This window comes from Dromiciops gliroides, chromosome 3, assembly GCF_019393635.1.
Source record: "Dromiciops gliroides isolate mDroGli1 chromosome 3, mDroGli1.pri, whole genome shotgun sequence".
Classification (NCBI taxonomy): domain Eukaryota; kingdom Metazoa; phylum Chordata; class Mammalia; order Microbiotheria; family Microbiotheriidae; genus Dromiciops; species Dromiciops gliroides.
The window spans coordinates 271,042,987-271,067,684 of NC_057863.1; the positions used below are offsets into that span (position 1 = coordinate 271,042,987).

General features: G+C 38.3%; 1 protein-coding gene across 2 annotated transcripts in view; it reads left to right on the forward strand.

Annotated features, from left to right (window-relative positions):
* The first annotated feature begins 2,812 nt into the window (after nt 1-2,812).
* The window catches only part of PAXBP1 (PAX3 and PAX7 binding protein 1), a 42,866-nt gene continuing 20,980 nt past the window's right edge, over nt 2,813-24,698 (forward strand). The window contains exons 1-8 of one of the 2 annotated variants that reach the window (XM_043992081.1): nt 2,813-3,282; nt 4,558-4,686; nt 9,043-9,219; nt 10,801-11,022; nt 12,946-13,049; nt 18,980-19,197; nt 19,717-19,906; nt 23,954-24,095. In XM_043992081.1, the coding sequence (XP_043848016.1) occupies nt 2,928-3,282; nt 4,558-4,686; nt 9,043-9,219; nt 10,801-11,022; nt 12,946-13,049; nt 18,980-19,197; nt 19,717-19,906; nt 23,954-24,095 (1,537 nt within the window). In that variant the 5' untranslated portion in view covers nt 2,813-2,927. The remainder of the gene's footprint in view (nt 3,283-4,557; nt 4,687-9,042; nt 9,220-10,800; nt 11,023-12,945; nt 13,050-18,979; nt 19,198-19,716; nt 19,907-23,953; nt 24,096-24,698) is intronic. The other variant, XM_043992082.1, reaches the window with a different exon arrangement.

Below are 24,698 nucleotides of genomic sequence, written 5' to 3' on the forward strand. Positions count from 1 at the left end.
ATTGGGGCAGCTAGGTGGCGCAGTGGATAAAGCACTGGCCCCGGATTCAGGAGGACCTGAGGTCAAATCCGACCTCAGACACTTGACACTTACTAGCTGTTTGACCCTAGGCAAGTCACTTAACCCTCATTGCCCTGAAAAAGAGAGAGAGAGAGAGAGAAATACAAATTAAAACAACTTTGAGGTTCAACCTTACACCCCTCCCAAAAAGAAAATTATACATGTTGGAGGGCTGCAGGAAACAGGTACCTTGCAGGTGTAGTGGCCTATGTCTTTAGTTTCTGATGCTGAGGAAGCTGAGACTGGCAGAACATTTGAGTTCAGTTCTAAATTGTAGTAGGGGAAAAGCTGATCACATGTCTGAATGAAGTTTGGTACCAATATGGTGAACCTATAAGAGGGAGGAACCAACTAGGCTGCCTAAGGAGGGGCAAATCAAATAAGGTCAGAAAAATGGAGCAGGTTAAAAAGCTTCTGTGTTGATAAATTTTGGGATTAGGCCACTGAGTGGCTGATATTCTTCCAGCCCGGACAAGCTAGAGAGACCTAGTTTTAAAATAAAAAAAAGGCATAGGTACATTCATATGCTATGAATTGGCACAGCAAGTCTGGAAAACAACTTGGAACTACAGTTATTCCCAAAATGCTATTGAACTATACATATCTTTTGACCCATAGATACCACTATTCAAGCTAACCAAAAAGACATAAAAGAAAAAAGGGAAAAGACCTGTATGTACAAAAATATTTATAGCAGCTCTTTTTGTAGTGGCAAAGAACTGGAAACTAAGGAAGTGCCCAACAACTGGGGAATGATATATGAATGTCATGGAATTCTATTGTGCCATAAGGAATAACAAAAGGTTTCTGAGAAATAGTTTCTATGAAACTATTTACTCGAAGTATACAGAACCAGAACAATTTATACAATGTCAACTCTGTAATGACAACTTTGAAAGATATAAGAACTCCTACCAATGCAATGACCAACCATGATTCCAGAGGGCTGATGACAGAGAGGTGATGGATCCAAGATCAAAATGAAACATGCTGGAAATATGTTGTTTGGCTATATATATTTGTCACAGGGTTGGCTTTTCCTCCCTTCCTTCCAATGGGAGTGTGGGGGGAAGGAGGGTTAAAAGAAGGGAAAATAAATGCTTAATATGAAAATAAAAGTGTAGTCTTGTTTCTAAACCTCTTCCCTTGTGTTGTTACATACAGCTCCCATTTGCTTCCAACTGGCTAGCATTCATATGGTTCTTTAAGACTTGCATAGGGGCAGCTAGGTGGCACAGTGAATAAAACACCAGCCCTGGATTCAGGAAGACCTGAGTTCGAATTCAGCCTCATACACTTGACACTTACTAGCTGTGTGACCCTGGGCAAGTCACTTAACCACCATTGTCCAACAAAAAACAAAACAAACAAAAAAAGACTTGCATAAAAGCTTTACAAATATGTATTATCTTATTTTTGTCCTCACAACTCTAGGACCCTCTTACTATCTTCATTTCACAGATGAGGAAACTGACACAATGAGAAGTTAAGGAACTTGCCCAGGATCACAAAGCTAGTATCTGAGGCTGAATTTATACCCAGTCTTCCTGATTTCAGGTCTAGTGCACCACCTGGAAATTTTTCTCTCTGAAAAAATGTTAAAAGGGCTGGGGAGTAGTATCAACACTTTTATAAGACAGGAGAGGAGTCACTCTTAAGAAAAGAGCTCATAATAGTCTCAGCCATCGAAATACTTTTAGGGGCAACTTCAATCACAGAACCTTAATCAGGATAAAATTTCAAATAAAGGTTTTACCCTGTCAATAACTTTACAGCATAGAAGAACTCCAAACTATAAGTAGGTAAAAGAATAAGTCTTCAAAATTCATATTCTATCAATACTTTTTTCACTTCCCCACCATACAAGATTTTATAGAGGAGGAAAACTGAGTGAAGGGACCTGCTCATGATCACAAGCAAGTAAGAAGAGCTGGAATTTGAACCGGGGTCTTCCGATAATGAAATCCCAGTGCTTTTTCCAGCTGTCCAGGACAGCTCAATACAGGGTATCCCAAAAGTCTTAGTGCAGTTTTAAACCATCTTAAACTTTTGGGACACCCTGTATTTTTCTATTACCATGCTTTTGTCGCCAAGTTCATCTTCTTTATTGGAGATGGGAATGGGGGAGCAAATGCACTAAGCAAAGATTCTACAAATACCTCAAGGACTCACCTGCCTACAAGAAAACGTAGCAAACTGGGGAGGGGAGGGATTGGGAAGGGAGAGAGAAGGCAGGTTTTTGATGACTTAGAAAATAAATTATAATAAAAGAAAAAAAACAGCTTTCTATTCTTAGGGGTTGGACAAAAAATAAGCCCCGTTGGTAGCAGCCTCAACTGCTCCCCAGCAGTTGGTAAGAAACTCTAAAGCAGTTTCCCAGCTCCCCCAAGGAAGGATTGCTGGGGTCACTCCTCTCCTCTCAGCTTCTCTGCACCTCTCTTCAATGCTGGTCTCTTCTTGGTTCCGAGGACCTTCTCGCTCCTTTCTCCGCCCCTCTTGTAGGGCTCGAGGCGGGAGGAAATACCACGTGACATGTGACCACCGACCCTGCAGGCCCGAGGGTAGGCCATGACTTTCTAGCCAGACATTCCCTTCATCTCTATGGTTCTCCCTGTGGTCGAACGCGTTTTCTGCTTCTCTCCCACCCTAGAGTCTTCCGAGCCGGGAGGGGGCAGTAGACTAAAGTTCTTGTTACGAGAGGAGCCGGGCTTTCGGCCTGCTTGTGCGCGGGTTGGGGAGGAGGAGCGCCGGGAGCTCGGAGTGGGCGCCTGCGCTGTCTTGGGCTCTGCGCTCGGTGCCGCGGTGTGTGAGGGCCGAGGTCCCCCGACGCCGTCTCGGTGGGCGCCGCCGCCACCTTCGTAGCGGCGATGTTCCGCAAGGCCCGGCGGGTGAACGTGCGCAAGCGGAACGACTCGGAGGAGGAGGAGCGGGAACGCGATGAGGACCAGGAGGCGCCGCCGCTGCTGCCGCCGGGCGGGGGGGAGGAGTCGGGCGCCGGGGACAGGGCCCCCGGCGGCGAGCTCCAGTCGCCCCCCCTGGCCCCCGGCCCGCCGCTCCTCTCCTCCTCTTCCGCTTCGCTGTTACTGAACCCAGGGGCCGATGCCGGGCCCGGCTTCCCGAGCAGCGCCGAGCAGGGCAACGGCCTGAAGCCGCGCAAGAGGCCGCGGGAGAACAAAGAGGCGCCCCGGGCCAGCCTGTTGAGCTTCCAGGACGAAGAAGAAGGTAACCGTCATCCCCTCCGCCAGCGCCTCAGCCCCAGGCAGCCTCCGCGCGCGGGGGGCGGTGCGCGGGGAGCCCCCCGGGGGACCCAGGTTTCCCCGACCCCCCCCCCCCATCCCACACACCCCGAACTTCTTTCTGCTGCTTCTCGTGTCCCGTCGGGAACGTGACAGATTCCCCCTCCCCCTCCCTCTCCCCGAGATGATTTTAGTTCTTAATCTTAAATCTTTCCTTATTTCCTAAATATTTCCCACCTCGAAGAAGAAAGGCTACATTTTAGCCCAGCTCCCCGGGATGAGAAGCGCTTGGCCTCTGCCTCCTCTCAGCTGGAGCCTGGTGCAGCAGCAGCAGCAGCAGCTTACTGTGGGTGGCCCATTAGAGGCATGAGAAGGGGGAAAATACATAGATGTGTCACGAGAAGGAAAAATATAGCTATAGAGACATAGTATCTCTACTAGCTCTCTATAAGAATACACGAGAAGCCTGGGGTGCCTTTTTTAAAACTTCGCGTTCTTTGTACTTTTTTTTTTTTAAACTGAATCTGCCCAAGTCCATCTGATAGGTCGGCTGTGAAATTAATTTCCATGCTTGAGGCTAATGAAAGTGACTTTATATAGAATGAAGAGTCCAGCTTCCCCCCCCCCCCCATTGGGTCGTCTTTTGCTTCTTTGGAATTTTGAGGGCGAGATTTGTTTGAGCTAGAGATTGCTTTTTCTACAAATTAAATGAAATAATATTTGTAAATGGCATTTGCAGACCTTAGGGTGCTGTATACATTATGCAAGTCAGAAGAGTTATTTCCCCCCTTTTTGGCTAGGGTACACCAAATTGTTTTTTTAAATATAAAATTGATGAGCTACGGAGTGTAGACTCCCATTTGAAATACCAGAGGCATAAACTAGACTTGGAAATTAACTGACAGATTTTGAGTTAATGAAATTATTTTAAAAATTTAATAGTTGGGTTGTTAAATTATTAAATTGTTAAATTATTCTGGAGTCTTTTTTCCACTAGCATAGAGTTTTAAAGTGAAATAGACAGTTTCTTAACTGCTGTGCTATGGGGGGGGGGGGGGGAGAACACCAAAAAAATCCCGATTACTTTGACCTTGGTGTTTTAAATAAGTGAGAGATTCAGAACAGCTTCAGATTGGGTTAATGATTGCAATGCACAATTGTTGATCTGAGCAACATGGTTGTTTAAACTGAATATGACATTTGGCAGTTTTGAATATGACAAATACAGATGTCTTACATGAATTTTTTTTTCTTTTTAAAGAAACTGAAGAAGTTTTCAAAGTGAAGAAATCAAGTTATAGTAAAAAAATAGTAAAACTACTAAAGAAAGAATATAAAGAAGATCTTGAAAAATCAAAGGTTAAGACAGAACTCAATTCATCAGCTGACGGTAAATAGGATTATAATATGTTGACTGCATAGTTTGCATATTCAGTGAATTTGAAATAATTTTGGGGGGAACCACTTTACAGTAAAACACATTTATTACATAATAGTTATGAAATCATAGTGTGCCTATTTAAAGAAAATATTAAATTGTTGACCGCCACTGGAATTCTCTCATTCCCACGGCATTTTCTCATCCAAGTTTGTCAGTGAAAAATACTCGTGATGTGAAAACAGAGAAGATTGACACTTTAGTTCCCCTCGTCTTTCCCTCTCCCCTTATTTTGCAGATGTGTGCAGATGATCTTGAATTTCAAGTTGATATAATTCAGATTTTCCAAGTTATTTTTAAATGCATCTTCATGAGGATGATGGCTGATTCCATGGAAGCTGATGAAATCACCAAATGAGAGGGGGAAAAAGAAAAGGGCATATGGCAGAATTTAGTATATGTTCGCACATAGGTCATGGATAATGACTCTGCAGGAGACTGAAAAAGATCTCCTAGATTGGTAGGGGGGATACAATGACAAAGTGACAAAAATCCCAGAAGGTGAGAGTAATTAGAATGAGGGTTTGGTCAATAGTATCAAATGACTGTAGGGAGTTAGGAAAGATGAGATATGACCAAAAAATAATATAGTAGGTTTAGCTATAAGATCACTGGTGACCTTGTAAAGAGAGGTGAAAAGGGGGTGGCAGCAAATGTAAAGAGCTTTTTCAAGGAGTATGGCAGTGGAAAGGAGAAGAAGCTAGATGTTAGGGTTAGGTGAATTTTTTTTAAGAATAAGGTATTATCTGGCCCTGGATTCAGGAGGACCTGAGTTCAAATCCAGCCTCAGACACTTGGCACTTAACTAGCTGTGTGACCTTGGGCAAGTCACTTAACCCTCATTGCCCTAACACCCCCCCCCCAAAGAATAAAGTATTATCTGAGCATGTTTAAATGTAGCAGAAAAGGAACCAGTGGATAGGAAGAAATTAAAAATTAGGAAGAGAGGGAATGATTAAAGGGGCAGGCCCCCAGAGAAGATGGGAGAGGATGGAATAAGGCACAGAAGTAGAGGATATTGGCACTGGCAAGACGAAGGACTACCACTTTCTCTGAAGAATGAGCAAAGGAGAGAATGGCAGAAAAAATTAAGATGATATGAAGTGTAAAATTGGGGGAGTCAGTTAATAAACTTTTATTAAGTCACTACTATATGCTAGGCACCATGCTAAGTGGTGGTCAAAAAAAAAATGGTAAAAGACATTTCCAGCCATGTAGGAACTAAAAAGCTAAGAGGGGAGACAACATATGAACAACTAAGCACAAACAAGCTATACACAAGATAAAATAGGAAATAATAAAAGAAAGGCAGTAGAATGTGGAAGTGGAACACTTGTGGGTGATAATTAGGTCAAGTGTGTGACCAGCCCCCAAAGGTACTCGTCAAATCAGGGGGGTTGAGGTTGATGAACTGGGAAGCAGAAACATTTGGAGGACATCAGCAGGTAAAATTGACGTTCTCAAGAATAAGGACAGAGATGGAAGGAAACATTGTAAACCTTGAGAAGAGAAAATGAGAAAATTGTCATGAGGAATTGGATTGAGTGATGTAACTGGATGGGGTGAATCTCAAAGAAGGAGAAGTTTCTGGTGGTAAAGGAAGGCAGTGAAAAACAAGAAGCACACTTATTTCTCTTTGTGACTTAGGATGTTGGGAAAGCATGAGAGAAGGTACTTTTATTACTGGAGAAGATGGCCAGGGATATAGTATTTTTGGTGGGTAGGAGGAGCCAGATTTTTCATGATTGCAAGTGTATAGAGAGTAGAAAGGAGGAAACTACTTAAAGGTGACTCTAGTAATATAGGTATGGGGTGATAACTACTTGAATTAGAGTAGTAATAGCCCTGGAAATGGAAGAGAAGGGACTGATTTGAATATACTTTCCAAAGGAGGAAATAGTTAAGTGACTGATTAGGTATGGGTGGTGAGGAGGGAATGTTAAAGAAGTTTTTTAAAAATGGACAAGACTTTAAGATTGAGAGTAATGAAAACATCAAATCAAAAGGGAATATAGGAGGGGGCGGCTAGGTGGCGCAGTGGATAAAGCACCGGCCCTGGATTCAGGAGTACCTGAGTTCAAATCCAGCCTCAGACACTTGACACTAGCTGTGTGACCCTGGGCAAGTCACTTAACCCCCATTGCCCCGCAAAAAAAACCCAAACAAACAAACAAAAAAAAGGAATATAGGAAGAAGAGCCAGTTTGTAGGAGCAAAGATTATGGCTTCAGATTTTTAGTCATGGTGAGTTTGAGATTCAGATAAAAATATCTAGCTGTGGGGGGCAATGAGGGTTAAGTGACTTGCCCAGGGTCACACAGCTAGTAAGTGTTAAGTGTCTGAGGCTGGATTTGAACTCAGGTCCTCCTGAATTCAGGGCTGGTGCTTTATACACTGCACCACCTAGCTGCCCTGCTTGTTTTTTTAAGATAGAGACTCATCATATATGTTCATAGTAAAAAAGAACCAGTGGAGATGAAAAATGCTAGGGAGAAGGGATAATTGATGGAGCAAGGTTTCAAAGGAATAAGAAAGCAGTTGAATTAAAGGAAATAGTGCATACCTCTTTCTGAGACTGGAGAGGAGGAGGAGAGAATGGGTATAAATAGGTCTTTTGAGGAAGATAAGCAAGATAATACATTCAGGAAAACCTGGATCCAATTTAATTCAGTTCAGTAAGCATTTAAGTGCCTACTATCTGCAAGACGTTGTACTAAAGACTGATGATTTTTTTGTTTTTTTGCAGGACAGTGAGGGTTAAGTGACTTGCCCAGGGTCACACAGCTAGTAAGTGTCAAGTGTCTGAGATCAGATCTGAACTCAGGTCCTCCTGAATCCAAGGCCGGTGCTCTACAGCTCCCCCTGATGATTTTTAAAAATAGATTCATGGCAGGGGCAGCTAGGTGGCGCAGTGGATAGAGCACTGACCTTGGATTCAGGAGGACCTGAGTTCAGATCTGGTCTCAGACACTTGACACTTACTAGCTGTGTGACCCTGGGTGAGTCACTTAACCCAAATTGCCTCACTAAAACAAAACCACCACCACCAACAAAATAGATTCATGTTTTAAGCAACTTTCTATTTGGGGGATAAAGTACATGCATAGAAATGTGAATGCAAAATACATAAAAGTAATCTTTTGGGGGGCCAGGAGGTGACACTAACAGCTGCCAGGCATCAGGAAAGGCTCCTGTAGGAATGAACACCTGGGCTGAGCTTTGAGGGAAGCTAGAGATCCTAAGAGTTAGCAGTGATGAGGAAGATCGTTCCAGCCGTGGTGACTAGAGATGAAATGTGGTGTATTGGAAATCTCAAGTAGGCCAATTTGTTTGTCAGGTAGAGTGTTTGAGAAGGAGCAATAATGCTAAGGTCATCCTATTGAGAGCATTAGTTTTCTGTTTTTCTTAAAGTGGAGTGGGGAGATTTGGAAAGAGTTAAAAGAGTTGTGAAGTTGAGAATTGAAAAAGGCTCCTATTATGAAGAATATAATTTAAAACATATAATAGTAAATGCTTACATTAGCTATATATCAGATTCTTACATTTTTCACTGCTTAAAATATTAACTGTAATAGCATTATACTCATCTCCTTAGAAATCTTCTCAGAACAAAGATTATAACAAAGTTGCCCTGGGTAAGAAGATTAGATAATGGTCTGGCTTCCAGCACAGAGGTCATTACAAATGACTGAGGAGGAAGCATTGATACTTGTGTGTGCAGACTGACCAGGCCCAAGCCTTACTGAAGGAACATAGACCTAGAACTTGATAAGCAGAAGGTGAAGCTATAATCTAGTTTCCAGATTACTAGATGGCTAACATATAGCGCTTCATGGTAGGACCTCCCAACCCACAATACAGGTCATAGAATCATATATTAGACCTGGAAGAAACCTAAAAGGTCATATAATTCAGGGATTCTTAATCTAGGGTATAGAAAATACTTTTTAAAAATATTTTGATAACTTTCAATAGAATTGTTTTCCTTTGTAAGACTCTTTAATAATCACTGGGAGGGATGAAAAACCTTTTACCGAAAACTTAAGATAAAGAGCAAACTACATAATAAAAACTGGAGCATATGAACTATATTAACTGGTATTCAAGATATTCTGTACAGATCATGGTGGGCAGTCGAGGTTGGGGAAGCTGTTAGAAATTGGGGAGGCAGCCTTCATTATTTTCAAAGCACAGTTCATTAAGGAAGTCCTTTTCCTGCAGTGTATCCCTTTGCCTCCTCTAATTGTTTCTGATAATGAAGTTTGGGGTAAGGAAATGTATCCTTTTAGAATTATTTTTTCCCCTTCAGCTGAACCACCTTTGGACAAAGCAGGGCAGCCTAAGGATCCAAATCTAGAAGATGGGGCTATTATCTGTGAACATGGTGAAGAAGAAATGGAAGTGGAGAGTGAGAAGGAAGAAGAAAAGCCAAAAGTTGGTGGAACTTTTTCAAATGCTTTGTCGTCTTTGAATGTTTTGCGTCCAGGTATGTACTTACTAAAAATTTATAATTAGTGTTTTTGTTATGGAGTGGTCTCTGCCAGGTTGCTTGAGATCTCTTGTTTCAGGAAGAAAGGACAGAACTGCAATCAGTTTATTTTTTGTAACATTTTTTGAAGATAGATGGGAGACAGGAGGTTGTAGTCTCATTTCTAGATGGGGTTGGGGGAACCAGTAATGCTTGTCCAAGATAGTGTGCATCCAGCCAGTTTTATTTATCTATGCAGATAGAGGCTATGCATAACATGAACAAAAGTTAGCATTGAATTACTAGAGGATTGATTACCTTTTCTCTGTCCAAGAGAAATCAGAATTCTTTATAAAAATCATTCATTTTCAGATGTCCTTCACTGTCTCCTATCTATCTATCTCTTGTAACAAAAATGTTTTTTAAATGAAAGGGGGAAAAGCAGCTCAGCAAAACCAACCAACTATATAATGTTCTAAGCCCATAGTTGCCCCACCTCTACAAAGCAGGGAAGTACATTTTCTCTTTTCTAGGATGGAGCTTTTTCATAATAATTACACAGTGCTCAGTTTGTTTTGTTTTGTTGATGGTGTTGCTTTGTACATATTCTCCTCTTCTCCCCATGCTACCATTCAAAGCTGCTTGAGAGCAAGCAGAAATTGTGTTATTTTTTCTTTGTATCCCCAGTCCTTAGTACAGCAAATAATAGATGTTTAGTCAATGCTTGTTGATTGCTATTTTCCCTTATTATAAACATACATATTGTTATTCTGCTTTTGTTTACTTTGCATCTGTAAGGCTTTCTGTACTTTTCTGAATTCTTCATATTCGTAGTTTCTTATAACACTAATGTTTTATGATGTTCCTGTATCTCAGTTTGTTTAACCATTTTCTAATCAACAGAGTATCTACTTTTTCCTGGTTCTTTGCTACTACCAAAAAAAAAAAGTACTGCGATGAATATTTTAGTATATTAGGGATCTTTTTTTCTGTCTTTGACCTCCTTAGTGTATATGCACACCACAGGAAACTCTGGATCAAAGAATATGGGCATTTTAGTCTGGTTTTTTGTTTTGTTTTGTTTTTGCATAATTCCCATTTGCTTTCTAGAATAATTAAACAAATTTGTACTTCTAATATGGTACTTTTCTTAACTGTAAAGGGCACTGTGGTATTGGCTAAACCCAAACTAAATAGTTAATAAATAAATAGGAATAATGAGCAAGGATTGAAACCCTGCCAACTTCCTATATTGAGTCCATCAGCAGTTTGATCTGGATTGAATAAATAGGTGGTGTGAGTATTGATGATCAAGAGAAAAGGGTTATATAGTCAGCTAGTACTAGAAAGTAGTTCTAACAGATTTGAAAAGACTATGTGCCCCTTGCTGTGCTCCTTAGCAGTAACTTGTACAGTGGTCTACATATAATGGATGCTGGATAATTGCTTTTTAACCAACTTCTAAAGCTCTAAGAGTAACTCCTGATTTCTGTCCTATTTTACACACCCCTTTCTTTAAAATGTACAAATCTGCACTTCTAACAAGGAAGGCTTTCCCCACTGGATTATATTATTTAAAAAACAATTATTTGTTTCTAGGAGAAATCCCAGATGCTGCTTTTATTCATGCTGCTAGGAAAAAACGTCAGATGGCCCGTGAACTTGGTGATTTTGCACCTCATGATCATGAACCTGGTAAAGGCCGCCTTGTTCGAGAAGATGAAAATGATGCCAGTGATGATGATGACGACGATGAGAAACGTCGAATAGTTTTCTCTGTTAAAGAAAAGTCACAGAGGCAAAAAATTGCAGAGGAAATAGGTAACATTTTAATAAATTAGTAATCCCATTAAAATGCTAATAAATGATTTTTATAATAGCACACATTTTTAGCAACCATGGTGGTCTTGTCACCATGGGTATTCCCATACAATTGGAACAAATACCTTGTCATCCTATACATTCCATGATCCTCCAAAGCATATACCCAACACCCTCAAATGCTTCCTTTAAGTGTGGGGGTGTTTAAAAAACAAAACAAAAAAACTTTGATAGGTTTTAGTGCCGCTCTTAGACTGTCCATTTGGTCTGTCGTTCCCTTTACCTGACCTACGTACCTCTTTTTCTGATCCTGGATACTATCTTTTATACAATGTCTTGTGCTCTAATCATCATTGCTGTTATCCTAATACCTACTTTTTGCCTACCCTTTCTTTTATTTTTTTAATCTTTCATTTTATTTTATTTTTCACTTAACAGTTATTTCTTTTTTTCTTCCTCTTCCATGTCCTACACATCACCCACAGTTTTAATTCTTTAGGGGTTGTCTTGTTTGGAGGAATTCAGTATCAATAGACAAATAAAGTGGTAAAAAGATAATGTATCTGTGTCAGGAGTAAGCCTGGGAAGGCACTGCAGAATTTTCCAAATGCCATTTGTCCTGCTGTTTTACTTAATTTTAGAATTGGGAGATGTTGGAGGGCCTGTTCATATGGTTGTACATAATAATCTGGCAAAAAAACATTTTAAATTCATTTGTTTTTTCCTGTGTGGGTTGTTGAGCTGATCTCATTAAAGGAGCCCTTAGGATTTTTTTTTTTTTTGCGGGGCAATGAGAGTTACATGACTTGCCCAGGGTCGCACAGTTAATAGGTGTCAAGCATCTGAGCCCTGATTTGAACTCAGGTCTTCCTGAATCTAAGGCCGGTGCTTTATCCACTGTGCCACCTAGCTGCTCCTTGAGTCACCTAGCTGCCCCTGTTGCACCACCTAGCTGCACCTTAGGATCTTGATAATGAAGCAATGAAAAAGGGGAAATCTTTCTGAGTCAGTTTTGTGAGACAATTAAGATGTCTTCTACCAAATGTACAAAAGTCTTCTTGTTTCCTTCTCATTCATGAAGTAAAGCCAAATGTGTACATGGTGCATCATTTTCTTAAAAGTTTTTTATATAAGAGAAAGTTAGAAACTTGGATCATTAGTTCCTGATGTCCACAGTCACCTTTTAAAAAAAATACCAGGGGCAGCTAGGTGGTGCAGTGGATAGAGCACCTGGAGTCAGGAGGACCTGAGTTCAAATCCAGCCTCAGACACTTGATACTTACTAGCTGTGTGACCCTGGGCAAGTCACTTCATTGCCCTAAAAAAAAACCCAAATCAAAACAAAACAAAAAACCTACCATCTTGAAAGTTGGTTTCACGGTGCTTTTAAATTGTCATTGCCAGCGTGAATTTCTGTTTTGTGCATTTGGTTTGGTCCAAATACATCCCCCTGTGGCACTTTAGGTACCAAGTTATAGTTCCATTCACAGTGATAAGAGCAGATCACTATAGAAGTGCTGACAGATCCATTCTATTTGTATTTGTTTGTTTTATGGGTCTACCATTTGTATTTGTCTTATGGGTCAGCATAATCAAAGAATATATAACTCAGTAGCCAACCTATTGGTGATGAGATTCTGGAGCCTCTTTGTACTTAGAAAGACTAATTTTTGAAGAACAAACTTTGTAAGTGGGAGCATACGCAAAATCTTTCCAGCATCATTGAACCCACCAGAGCTTGCTGACATAAACTTAGAAGCCCCAAGGATACTTCCATATTAGGTAACAGTGTAGGACATTTATGTAAGTTTTTTCTATATAAATGAAAACCTAAACTAAGAAATTGAACTTAACATAGGTAAAATAAGCATTATTGTCAGATATTTCATTTTGTTCTTTTTTTCAAATGGTCTATTTGTTTAGGTATTGAAGGGAGTGATGATGAAGCCTTAGTAACTGGGGAGCAGGATGAAGAGCTAAGTCGATGGGAACAGGAGCAGATAAGGAAAGGAATTAACATACCTCAGGCAAGTCCTAAAAATTAATTTTATAAAGGTTTCTTATGTAATTTTTTTTTAAGTCAGTCAAAATCATTAGTTGTTTTTAAAAATTATATGGAGTATTCTTTCTCAAAGTTTGTCAGCAACCTATATTACATAAAGTTGTTAGCAGTGTCAAGAATTATCTGATTTTGAAGGGAATCCTATTAATACTTAGTACTCTTGAAAAAAGAATGTTGAAATTCAAATAATTCTATTTCATTATCTGAGTCTGGCAGCCATTCAGTGAGTTTCTAGTAAAATTACATGAGACCAATAGAGAAATATTTATTGGAATTTTAAAAGAGGCTGTTTTGTATTTTGTTCTTTCCAGCCAGAAAAAAGATTTTGTTTCCTCAGATAAAATTGTTGGATAGGGATAATACTCATTCCTGTAATGCTAGCTCCTGCTCAAAGAAGAAAAAAATGACTAATTTGCCCTTATAGAAAACTGAAGACTAACAGAAGGTAGTCCTAAGTAGTTGATTCAAAGTAATGATATCTTAACTTGGAATATAAAGACCTGAATTTGAGCTCTGACACTCTGTGACCTTGGGCAAATGACTTAAATCTCTCTGAGCCTTAGTTTCCTCATCTATAAAATGTGACTAATAATATTTGTATTATTTGTATCACCAGGGCTGTGGTAAATTGAAAAGCATAATATGTGCATGGGCAATTATTTAATAGTCATCTTCCTTCCATTTAAAATATATGTTGTATAGAAAAAAAAAGTATATTGTGAAAGATTTATGACTTAAGTAATATAAACAATAACTGATATCACCGTTCCAGGTAAAGGTGTACTGGCAAATGTTGGACAACCAATTGTTAGTATGGGTGGGGAATATACCCATAATACACCTTTTAAAGTTTAATTTGTGTTATTAACATTTTCTCCATTTTCTTAAGTCTGGACCATGAACAAAACAATAAATCGAGCCCTGATTTGTAGCATTGGCTCTCTCTGAATTAACAGTCTGGCACTTGCACACCTCTGGTTCCTTATAAGTGTAGTTCCCTCCTGGAAAAAAAGGTGAAGGGACTCAAGTAACACCTACCCACACTCCATGTTGTTAGGGACAATGAAATGTTCTAAAGAAAGCTGAGGCAGGGCTTCACTGGGAAGAAAAGGGAATCTGAGCAGGAAAAATTCTTGACTCTAGTTAGGAGGTTGGAGAACCGATAAGTATCATACAGAAAAAGGAGGAAAAGAGAGACAGCTATACACTTAGTCCTAAAAACACAGATTTTAGGTTCTTCCTGAAGAGGAGGGAGTTGGATGTTCTGAGGAGAAAGTAGCTATCTGACCTCAAAAGAATGAAAGAAGCACAGGAGCTATCAGGTGAGAGATCATCCAGTAAGGGTCAGAGGAAGAAGTGAAGAATAGAGGTGGTGGCAGTTAGGGAGACCTTGTTCAGGGGAACTGATAACAATCAGATCCATTGTCTTTCTGGGGCATTTATTCAAGACATAACAGAGGGGGCGGCTAGGTGGCGCAGTAGATAAAGCACCAGCCCTGGATTCAGGAGTTTCTGAGTTCAAATCCGGCCTCAGACACTTACTAGCTGTGTGACCCTGGGCAAGTCACTTAACCCCCATTGCCCTGCAAAGAAAAAAAAAAAGACATAACAGAACCTTCCAAGATTCATCAAAACAGATGATTTCCTACATGCTTTTGGTGATTCACATGGGTACAAATGATACTGCCAGAAGGAAACTTAAAAGTATTACCAGAGTTTATGAAATCATGGGCAAAGGGCCAAGGTTGTATTTTCCACTGAAGGCAAGGCATACAGAAGTGAGAAATTGAGTTAAAAAATGAACACCTGGTTAAAATGATGGTGTCTGAGAATGAACTTTGGATTTCTGGACCACAGCTTAAAATACTGGGATGGAGTATACATAGCAAAGACTGGTAAGAATGTATTTGCTGGATGTCTTACAGATCTAATCAAAAGGACTTTAAAAAGTAGAGATGAGGGAGAAAACTGCCCATGTATATCCACCAAGCTAGACACCATAGAGAGTAGCTACAATGAAAGTAGAAGAATAGTAGTTGGAACACCCAGAAGTTCATAGGAGACAAAAATCTAGGAACGAAGCCAATACTAAAACTTCACAGCTTGAAAACTTCACAGCTGTTCAAATGCCCACAGAGTAGGCAACAAGCAAGAGGAGCAAAAAGTTCTAACAAAAGGTGAATTTGACGTCATGGGCATCACTGAGACTTGAGGAGATGAAAGCCATGACTGTAATGTTCATCTGGATGATTATACTGTATTCAAAAGAACAAGGCTAGGTAAAAAGGGGAAGAGAGGAGGAGGGTTAGTATCTATCATGTGTTAAGATGGTATACTTATGTGGAAATCAGGAACCACAAGGAGGCATGGTAGAGCATCTACCGTGAAACCTCAGAATCATAGATCTAGAACTGGAAGAGACCTCAGAGGTCATCTAGCCCAACCCTCTCATTTGACAGATGAAGAACTGAGACCCAGGGGGGTTAAGTGACTTGCCTAATGTCATACAGTTAAGTATCAGAGGCAGGATTTGAACCCAGGCCCTCTGACTCCAGTGCCAGTGCTCTTTCCACTGTACCATGCTGCCTGGTGAAGATCAGTGGAGAGAAAAACTAATGTCATTAGAATATACTGTAGACCACTGGAACAGAAAAGGAAATAGATAAGGAGATAGGGACATGGATCACAAGCCTAGTGCAGCGGCTTGATTAGGAGGCTTCACCCATCCAGACATCACCTGGGGTCTGACAAAAGCAGAGCAGCTAATACCTTCTTGACTTCTTGAATTGTCTTACTGATAAATTTATCCTTAAAAAGATCGAGGAGCCAAAAAGGAGTAATTGTAGACTGCATATTTCTCGCAGATAGAGGTTGTTGAGATGGAAATGATGGAGACCTTGGGGAGGCCAGTTTGTTCTAGAATTTGGGATAGAGGAGGGGAAACCCAGGAAGAATCTGGCACGCTGTCTGGATTCTGAGGTAGGAGATTTCAAAGGAAAAATAGGTAGGATCCTGTGGACTAAAATTTAACAAAAGTGTCAATCTACAAACTCAAGAAGACATTTTGAAGACATAAAGTGAGAAGGAAAAACAGGCCGTGTCAGAAGATGGTGATACACAGGGAACTTAACAAGCAACTTAGATTTCAAAAGATCAGTATAAAAGATGGAATCATGAGAAAGTAACAGAGGGTGAATGGAAGAGCCTGACAGCCCTATGACAACCGTGCCAGCAGGGCCGTTGGCCAGAAAAGCAGAGGGCAGCACAAAGGGCTTCCCTAGCCATATTGGGAGAAAAAAAGAGGATTCAAAAAGGAATAGGGCTTTTGGGGTGAACTGGATGATGATGACTGACAACAGAGAGGGCAAAATTGTTCTCATTTTATTTATTTTTTCTGTAAAGGAGAAACACTGAAAATAACAGTAAAAATGAGGAACAGGAATTTTGCTACTCAAGATAAGTAAAGGAGATAGTAAGAGAGCACCTGGCTGTCTTTGATGAATTCAGGTCACTTGGCATACAAAAATCACATCCTTTTATACTGGAGGAATTGGCAGGTGTGATTGCTGAGAGGTACTACAAGGTTAGAGAAGAACAAGTGTCCTGATTTTTCTAAATGAAGAGAGAACAAAGTTTATAAATTATAGGCCAGTCAATTTGACCTTGATACTTGGAAGCATTTTAAAATGGATAATTAAAGAAATGATTAGTGAACGTGTAGCAAAGAAAGCTTTGATGATAAAGAACCAGCATGGCTTGCTTCATTAAGGCCAGGTTGTGCCAAACTTGCCCCTTTTTCCTTTTTTTTTGGACATTATTATTAAACTGGTAGATGGAAAGGTGTTATAGATAGTTTGCTTAGATTTTAGGAAAGCATTTGATAAAATCTCACTCTTGTGAGAAAAGTGGAGAAATATAGACTAGGTGAAATAATAAAGTTAGATGGATTCAGAGCAGGTTGAATGTCTGGTCTCAGAGTGATCATTAATTTGTTTTCAAGTTGACAGAACATCCCAGGGTTCTGTATTTGACCCTGTGCTGTTTAGCATTTATCATTCACTTGGATACTAACATAGGTGGCATACTCATTAGCTATACAGAGGTTAAGGGATATAGAACTAACACTAGGGCTAGGGGGCATCTAGGGGGCACAGTGGATAAAGCACCGGCTCTGGATTCAGGAGGACCTGAGTTCAAATCCAGCCTCAGACACTTGACACTTATTAGCTGTGTGACCCCGGGCAAGTCACTTAACCCTCATTGCCCCACCCAAAAACAACAACAAAAAAAACCTAACAGTGGATTACATTTAGCATCTCAAAAAGATAAGGCTAGTTAGAGCATAGAATAAGGTTAAAGTCAACAGGGTTCAAAAAATCAACTTCAAGTTCTGGATTGGGGAGAAATAGTTAAATAGGAGTTTGTCAGGAAACATTCTGAGGGTGTTGGACTATAAGCCCCACAGTCAGCAGTGTGATGTCAAAAAAGCTATGACAATCTTGGGCTTCTTTAAGAGAGGAACACCTTCCAGGAATAAGGAGATCACAAATAGCACCTCTGTGCTCTGCCCCAGTTAGACCACGTAGGATGTACTGTTTTTACATGATTTGCACAGTGAGTTAAGAATGATACTGATAGACTGGAGAGTCCTGAGGGAGGCACCCAGAATAATGAAGCACTGAAGTTCATATTATATGAGGATACACTGAAAGAACTGGAGCTAGAGGAAGAGACTCAGGAAGAATATGATAGTTATCATTAGGTATTTTAAGGGCTGTCATTTGGAAGGAAAGATTATATTTGTTTGGTCCCATAAGGCAAACTTTGGAACAATGGGTGACTGTTGCAAAGAGACAAATTTAGGTTAGATGTCAGGAAAAACTTGTGACGATTAGAGCTTTCCAGAAGTGGAGTGACCTGCCTCAAGAAGTTAAAGGTTTCCCCTCGTTGGAGATCTTCAGGCAGGGCCTGGATGACCACTTGTCATGTATGTTCATAGTAAGGCCTTTTGGCTGTGGGGTAGCTAAATGGCTGCTGCTAACCCTGGAATTCTGTGACTACTAGTTGATGTTTATATGTGACTTTAAGGTTTACAAAATGGATACACATGGCAACTCTGTAAGGTAGGTTAGCTACAAATAGTATCACTGAATACAACTTGATACAAGTGCTATCCTAATTTTACACTTGAGGAAACTGAAGCCCAGGTGTTAAGTGACACCCATGATCACCTGACAGGTAAAAGACTTTAAATCCAGATCTTTTCTGATTCCAGTCCAGTACCCTTTCTGCTACACAATGCTGCCTCCCACTAAGGAGAGCAGAAGAAATACTTTGGATTTGGTTTTTGTTTTGTTTTGTTTTTTTCATAAACCATACTGATAAAAATTATCTTAGTTTTGGATAAATCTTTTTTGGTGACTCCAGAATTTTCCAAGTCCTTAATTGGTATGCTATGCTAAGAGCACAGGAATCTCAGCAAGGAGACCTGAGTTCTAATCTTGACTGTCACTAAGCAGTTGTGTGAAATTGAGCAAATGATGTCACTTCTCTGAGCCTCAGTTTCCTCTGTTATATACATGGAGTTGGACTAGATAATTTCTGAGGTCCTCTTCACCTTTAGCAGTCTCTAATAATAATTCTGTCAATTCTTGGCATCAATTGAAGGTCTGTTACAATGGGGAAAAATCTCTGTAGGCTCCCTCTCTTATTCCCTGATGGTTTTTGTTTGTTTTTGAAGAAATGTGCAGCACTAAATTTAACTAAATTAAAATTTTAAATACACACTAGATAGAAATTAGAAGCATTTTCTATTGAAATAGTATTTTGCTCTCTAAGCATGTATTGATAGTTACCATTGTTAGTATTTCATGTATTGCATGCCTTCTTTTATAGGTTCAAGCAAGTCAGCCTGCTGAAGTGAATATGTACTACCAGAATACTTACCAGTCAATGCCTTATGGTTCATCGTATGGCATTCCTTACAGTTATACAGCCTATGGATCATCAGAAGCCAAATCTCAAAAAACAGATAATACAGTCCCTTTCAAAACTCCCAGTAATGAGATGACTCCTGTTACTATTGATTTGGTAAAGAAACAGCTTAAAGACAGGTAGGGCAGATCAGCTTCTTAAAGACCTGTCTTCTAGCTTTCTGTTTCCTCAGGCAAAATTTGGTCTGAGGTAGCAGATGCAGAATATCACCGATGAAGAGCCACTGGCCCATCTTCAAAAACTAAACAGAAGATGACATCATACTCTGTTCTGCTACCTCCTTGGATTACTTCTGTGGAAGCCTGGAAAAATTATAAAAATGTCACCATATGATCTTGTTGAAGACAGATCTGATTTTCTACCTTCTGGACACTGAAAAAGTGTAGTCAAGATTGGGGGGGGAATGCAAAACAAAGAATGAGAATTCGGTTAGCCTGCCAAATGTCTTTGAAAAGGCCTTAAACTGCTATATTTGAAAAGGGGAAAAAAAGCAGTACAGATGAAAAGTGCATTTAAAATTTTTTCATACTCTAACATTGGAACTAACCGCATTATAAAATAATATTGCAAGTGTCCTGACATCTTAAGCTTTTGGATATAAATTTGCTATATTTATCCCTTTTTTTTTTATTCCTAAGGTTAGACTCCTTGAAAGAATTGCACAAAGCAAATCGACAGCAACATGAGAAACATCTGCAAAGCCGAGTGGACTCTACCAGGGCTATTGAAAGATTGGAAGGGTCTTCTGGGGGTATTGGTGAACGGTATAAATTTTTGCAAGAAATGCGAGGGTATGTCCAAGACTTGCTTGAGTGTTTCAGTGAAAAGGTAAGAATGCAAAAATATTAATCTCTTTCAATAAATCAAAAGTAGGGAAATCTAGGTTTTATTTAGCACCTTTCTGTATTTTTCAAAAATTGTTGCTTTTGAATTTGGTTTTAGAAACGATGAGAAGTTATGCCACTTTATTTTCATGATTTTGTTAATAGTTTTAATAGTATAACCTTTGATGAGTAACTTTCCTCAAAGAATTTGAAGCACTTTTAGACTGAAGGTTTTTTGATTTAATCAGAGTAGATTACTGATTGGCTTGCCCTAAAGCATTAAGTCAGGTACTGATATGATGTGATTTTTTTTTAAGACTAGATTTAAACTTTGTTTATTATAATTCTATGCATAATTCCAAATATATACAAAATGATTTAATGATGTTTTTATTTGTTAGTATAGATTTGGTTATTTTTGTTTCCAATAGTATTTCGCTTTAAAGTACAGCATCATCCATTTCAAGAAGCATTCATTTTGAACTACCATTCTTTTTAAGTTGTCATTTTATTCTAAATGTTTGCTTTTAGAAAAATAGGGTATTGGACCCAATTTTAGCATTTCATTTTATCACTCATTGATTACATTTCTGATAATTTTCTCAGAATCTCCTTTCTTTACGATTGTCTTTTTACTTGATTTTTCTTCCGAATTAGAAATTACGATATAGCTAATTATTTCTTCTCTGAGATAATGGAATTTGCAAAATGTATTGCTTCATACATCAGTTGATAAGCACCACACAGTATTTTATGGACCTTTCATTCTTAGCTTTAAAAATGATGGTCCCCACCTCCTCCTTTTATCCCCTTTCCCCCTTGGAATGAGTGGTTGGCAGAAAATTATATAAAATCTCCTTCTTTATAAAGAGATTGAGAGAAAGCTTTTCCTTTTGTCATTGTTTGTGTGGATCAATGGATAATCTACTATATTGTGAAAACACGTGGCTCAGCAAAACATTAGCCCTTAAGTATTTGATTTCCCTGCTATTTGGATGTTATTGTAATATCTAAAACTAGGGATTATTAAGAGATAGTTTTCAGACTGGATTTGGTTCCTTAATGGGCCCAGGTGACCTGTGATAAGACCTAGTCCATGACTTTTAGCAGAAGTGATGTCTTGATTCAATTTTAGGGCTTTGTTATGTGCCTGGCCTTGCAACTAAATTTCTCGATGAGTGTCACCCTTAATATCTAGTATACATTGGTCCCTTGTTACGGCATTCTAGTGAGTAGGGGCAATACATAAAGGATAGCTGGAGCTTGGACATAACCATCAGAAAGCAGAGTGACGTTTTTCCTACTGATAGAACTAGTCTAAACTTAGAAATCATTGTGGGGAGCAGCCTTCCCTGACCTAAAGGTTACTGCTTCTTAACCTTTATTTTTCACTGAAAACAAATAAGTAATTTTGGGGTTGGCTTTTGTTACACAGAGAATTGCATATTTACACATATTGAGGTAAAGCCCTATTTGAGAACATGAAAGAAAAATAACTTTGACAGCTAAGCTTAGATTATATGATATTCTCATTAGTAGGACATCTTTTCTGTAGATAATAAATATGTGAACAAGTAATATTCATTAGCATTAAGGACACTTGTTTTTTTAACACTTTGTTACCTAAACTTAGTAAGTGTGAGTTGAATCAAACTCTATAATTAAGACAAATAAAGACATACAGTTTTGTAAACTACTATAGGATAACTTTTCAAATGTAGCTAATTTCTGGGAGTTTCAGGCTTCTTTTAGCTCTTTTCCCCACTTAAGTCCTTTCATCTATTTGTACTAAGTGCTTAATGAATTGTGCCAATTACAGAAAAGTTATAGTCTGGTGCTGTGTTTTGTAGAAATTATTCTTCATACTTCATATTGTGCTTACCGTAGGCCACACATGAAAAACATTAGATAAATTGAATTTACATTTATCTGATGTCTTACATATATATAAATATATATATCAGACTAATATTTTATTTTAATTGATCTCATGTAGGTAGTTTATTTTTTTTTGCCAATGAATATTGTTTAGTTTTGAATAATTGCATATATACAAGTTCATTATGAAAATGCTGCAGAATTAATGTTGTCATGAGTCATCTATCTTGAAACTATTTTTGGAACAGAGTTGGATTATAATCTTGAAGATTCAGATCACTGATGACACTGCAAGGACATTGCTTCAGTGCAAGACTACAAATTTGATCATTCCTCTTAAAGATGAAATGTACAACAGTATAAAGTTCTAATGCTTACAGCTTTGAAACAAAGTCAGAATCTCTAGCTTTTGTTCTAATTTCTAATTCTAATTTCTCAGTGTCTTGTTTTTCCTTCTACATCTAGCCATCATCCTGTCTTCCAGCTTAGTAAAAAGACATACTACTAAAATAATACTCAGTCGTGGGGTTTTGTTTGTTTGCTTTTTGAAGTTTGAAGAGGGGGAAAATTGTCTTGGTGAAAGTCATTAAAAGTAAATCTAGTTACACTTAAGCTTTGAGTTATATGGATTCTTATGTTTGGTAGGATTTCCTTTAGATTTTGTTAAAAGGCATCCAAAACTAGGACAATTACAGTATCAGAAACTTTGAAAAATATTTGTTTACATTAATCCCAATAGAGAAAGTGGTATTATTAGAAGTAAAGGATGACTTTTATAATTCTTTACAAAAAATGCTTTGTCTTCAATCCTGTTTTTTGTGAGCTTAAACATAAGTCTTTGGTTGTTTTTTTTATTGTTGAATCTATATACATTTTTTCAGGAAGTAGGGTGTTCTTTGTCAAAATGTAATGCAAAATTACTTTAATCTCACCTGTAAAAACAACTGGTTCATAGTCAATCCCAAATTATTGGGTTTAACTCTAACAGCATTAAGTGAAGATTTGGGCACATTGTTGCCCCATCATAGGACTTGTTCAGGAATAAAATGACTACATCATTTTCACCTTTCCGTGAACATTTGCTTTTTTTTTTTTTTTCCCCTTGCAATGGAATCATGCAAATGTGCAAAATCTTGTTTAACAGAGATGTTCTTTGTACCTGCCCTTTTTTGTTTTTTTGTTCCTTTTTTTAATTATCCATTTCCAGTCCATTTCATTCAACAAGCTGATTTAATGTTTGGGACCAATATAAAAAACAAAAACCAGAAACTCTTAAGTACTTTCCATTTGTACTTTATTAAGAAACCATAAGTTCTGGCTTACTTTTGTGTAGCAGTTAGCTTTTTGTGGATGCTTAATGACACTTTTTGAAATAATAAGATTATGAAGAAATAAAGTTCATATTTCATTGTATTAGACTGCATTAACATGCTTTTTATAAAAGCTTTTGTGCTAAAGGAGAACCAGTGACATATTTTTAACTATAAATGTTTTAATAAACTAAAAGCAGAGTTCATTGATTTCTTAAACTGCTAATTCATGTGAAAACTCACTGTCTTATAATAAAATAAAGGAAATTAATTCTTTGGTGGCAAGAGGTGGAACTTCTGACTATGCTTTTAAGCCATTAGTGGCTCATAACAGGAAATCCTGGTTTCTAACAGAGAGGTTAGTGAAACGTATTGTAGTAATTATCCTATTTGTTGATGGAGTTGCTTAAAAGTTCAATAAATCACTTGAGTTTTTTAGTGTCTGTAAGTTTTAGGGCAGTATTAGGGTTCTCTTAAATTATTCAATTGCCTTTTGGATTGATATAAGAAACATAGATGATAAACATATGGCATAGCACATTTTTTTAGCACTGCCAAGTGATAATTGTATTTTTTTGTATTTTTGAAAATTGGAACTTACTGCTGAGAAATTAATGATGCACTTAAAAAAAAATAAGATATTCCAAAAAATCTGGTAGGCAAATTTTATCGGAAAACAGATACTCAAAGAGACTTTTGGAATTGTGAACAGAATTTATATGTGAACTACAGAAACACAATTAATTTCTTGTATTTTTTAATTACATTTTTTATTCTGACTAGAGTTAGGATACTTTTTCAGAATTCTTGGAATAGTATGGAACCCCCGAATACTTAAGCAGCTAGAATTTGATGTTACGTAGTGTGTTGTATTTTTGCAGGTGCCACTGATTAACGAACTTGAATCATCAATGCATCAGCTGTACAAACAGCGAGCTTCCCGCCTTGTCCAAAGACGACAAGATGATATTAAAGATGAATCTTCGGAGTTTTCAAGCCATTCAAGTCAGTCCATCTTGAAGGTTTTTATTATTCATTAAACAACCTTGTTTACTTAGTACAGCTTAATTGAAAAGTAGATATCTCAGAGTACTTTTTAAAAACAAGTTTCCTTGCTCTTATGACAGGTAGATCTAAAAATAACATCATAGAATCAAAATGTATTTTTAAAATTCTGCATCACACAAGAACTCTGAGATTTTCACTATTACCTTTTGTCTTGTTATTATTTCTGTCTTCTCTAGTCATATTTCCTCTTTTTTTCTTTAGAGTTTGGTGACTACCTCATATTCATAATGTTTTAACTTGAAACCATCTTATCTTTTTTTCCCCCCACTTTTTTCACCCTACACATAATAAGACTAATATTATGTTAACTTGATCACACAAAGGAAGCTTGAAGATCTCAAATGCTTGATAGAAAAAAATTTTGTTTTTGCAGGGCAATGAGGGTTAAGTGACTTGGCCAGGGTCACACAGCTAGTAAGTGTCAAGTGTCTGAGGCTGGGTTTGAACTCAGGTCCTCCTGAATCCAAGGCCAGTGCTTTATCCACTGCGCCACCTAGCTTCCTGATAGAAAAAAATTTTAAAACACAATTTTATTCTGTT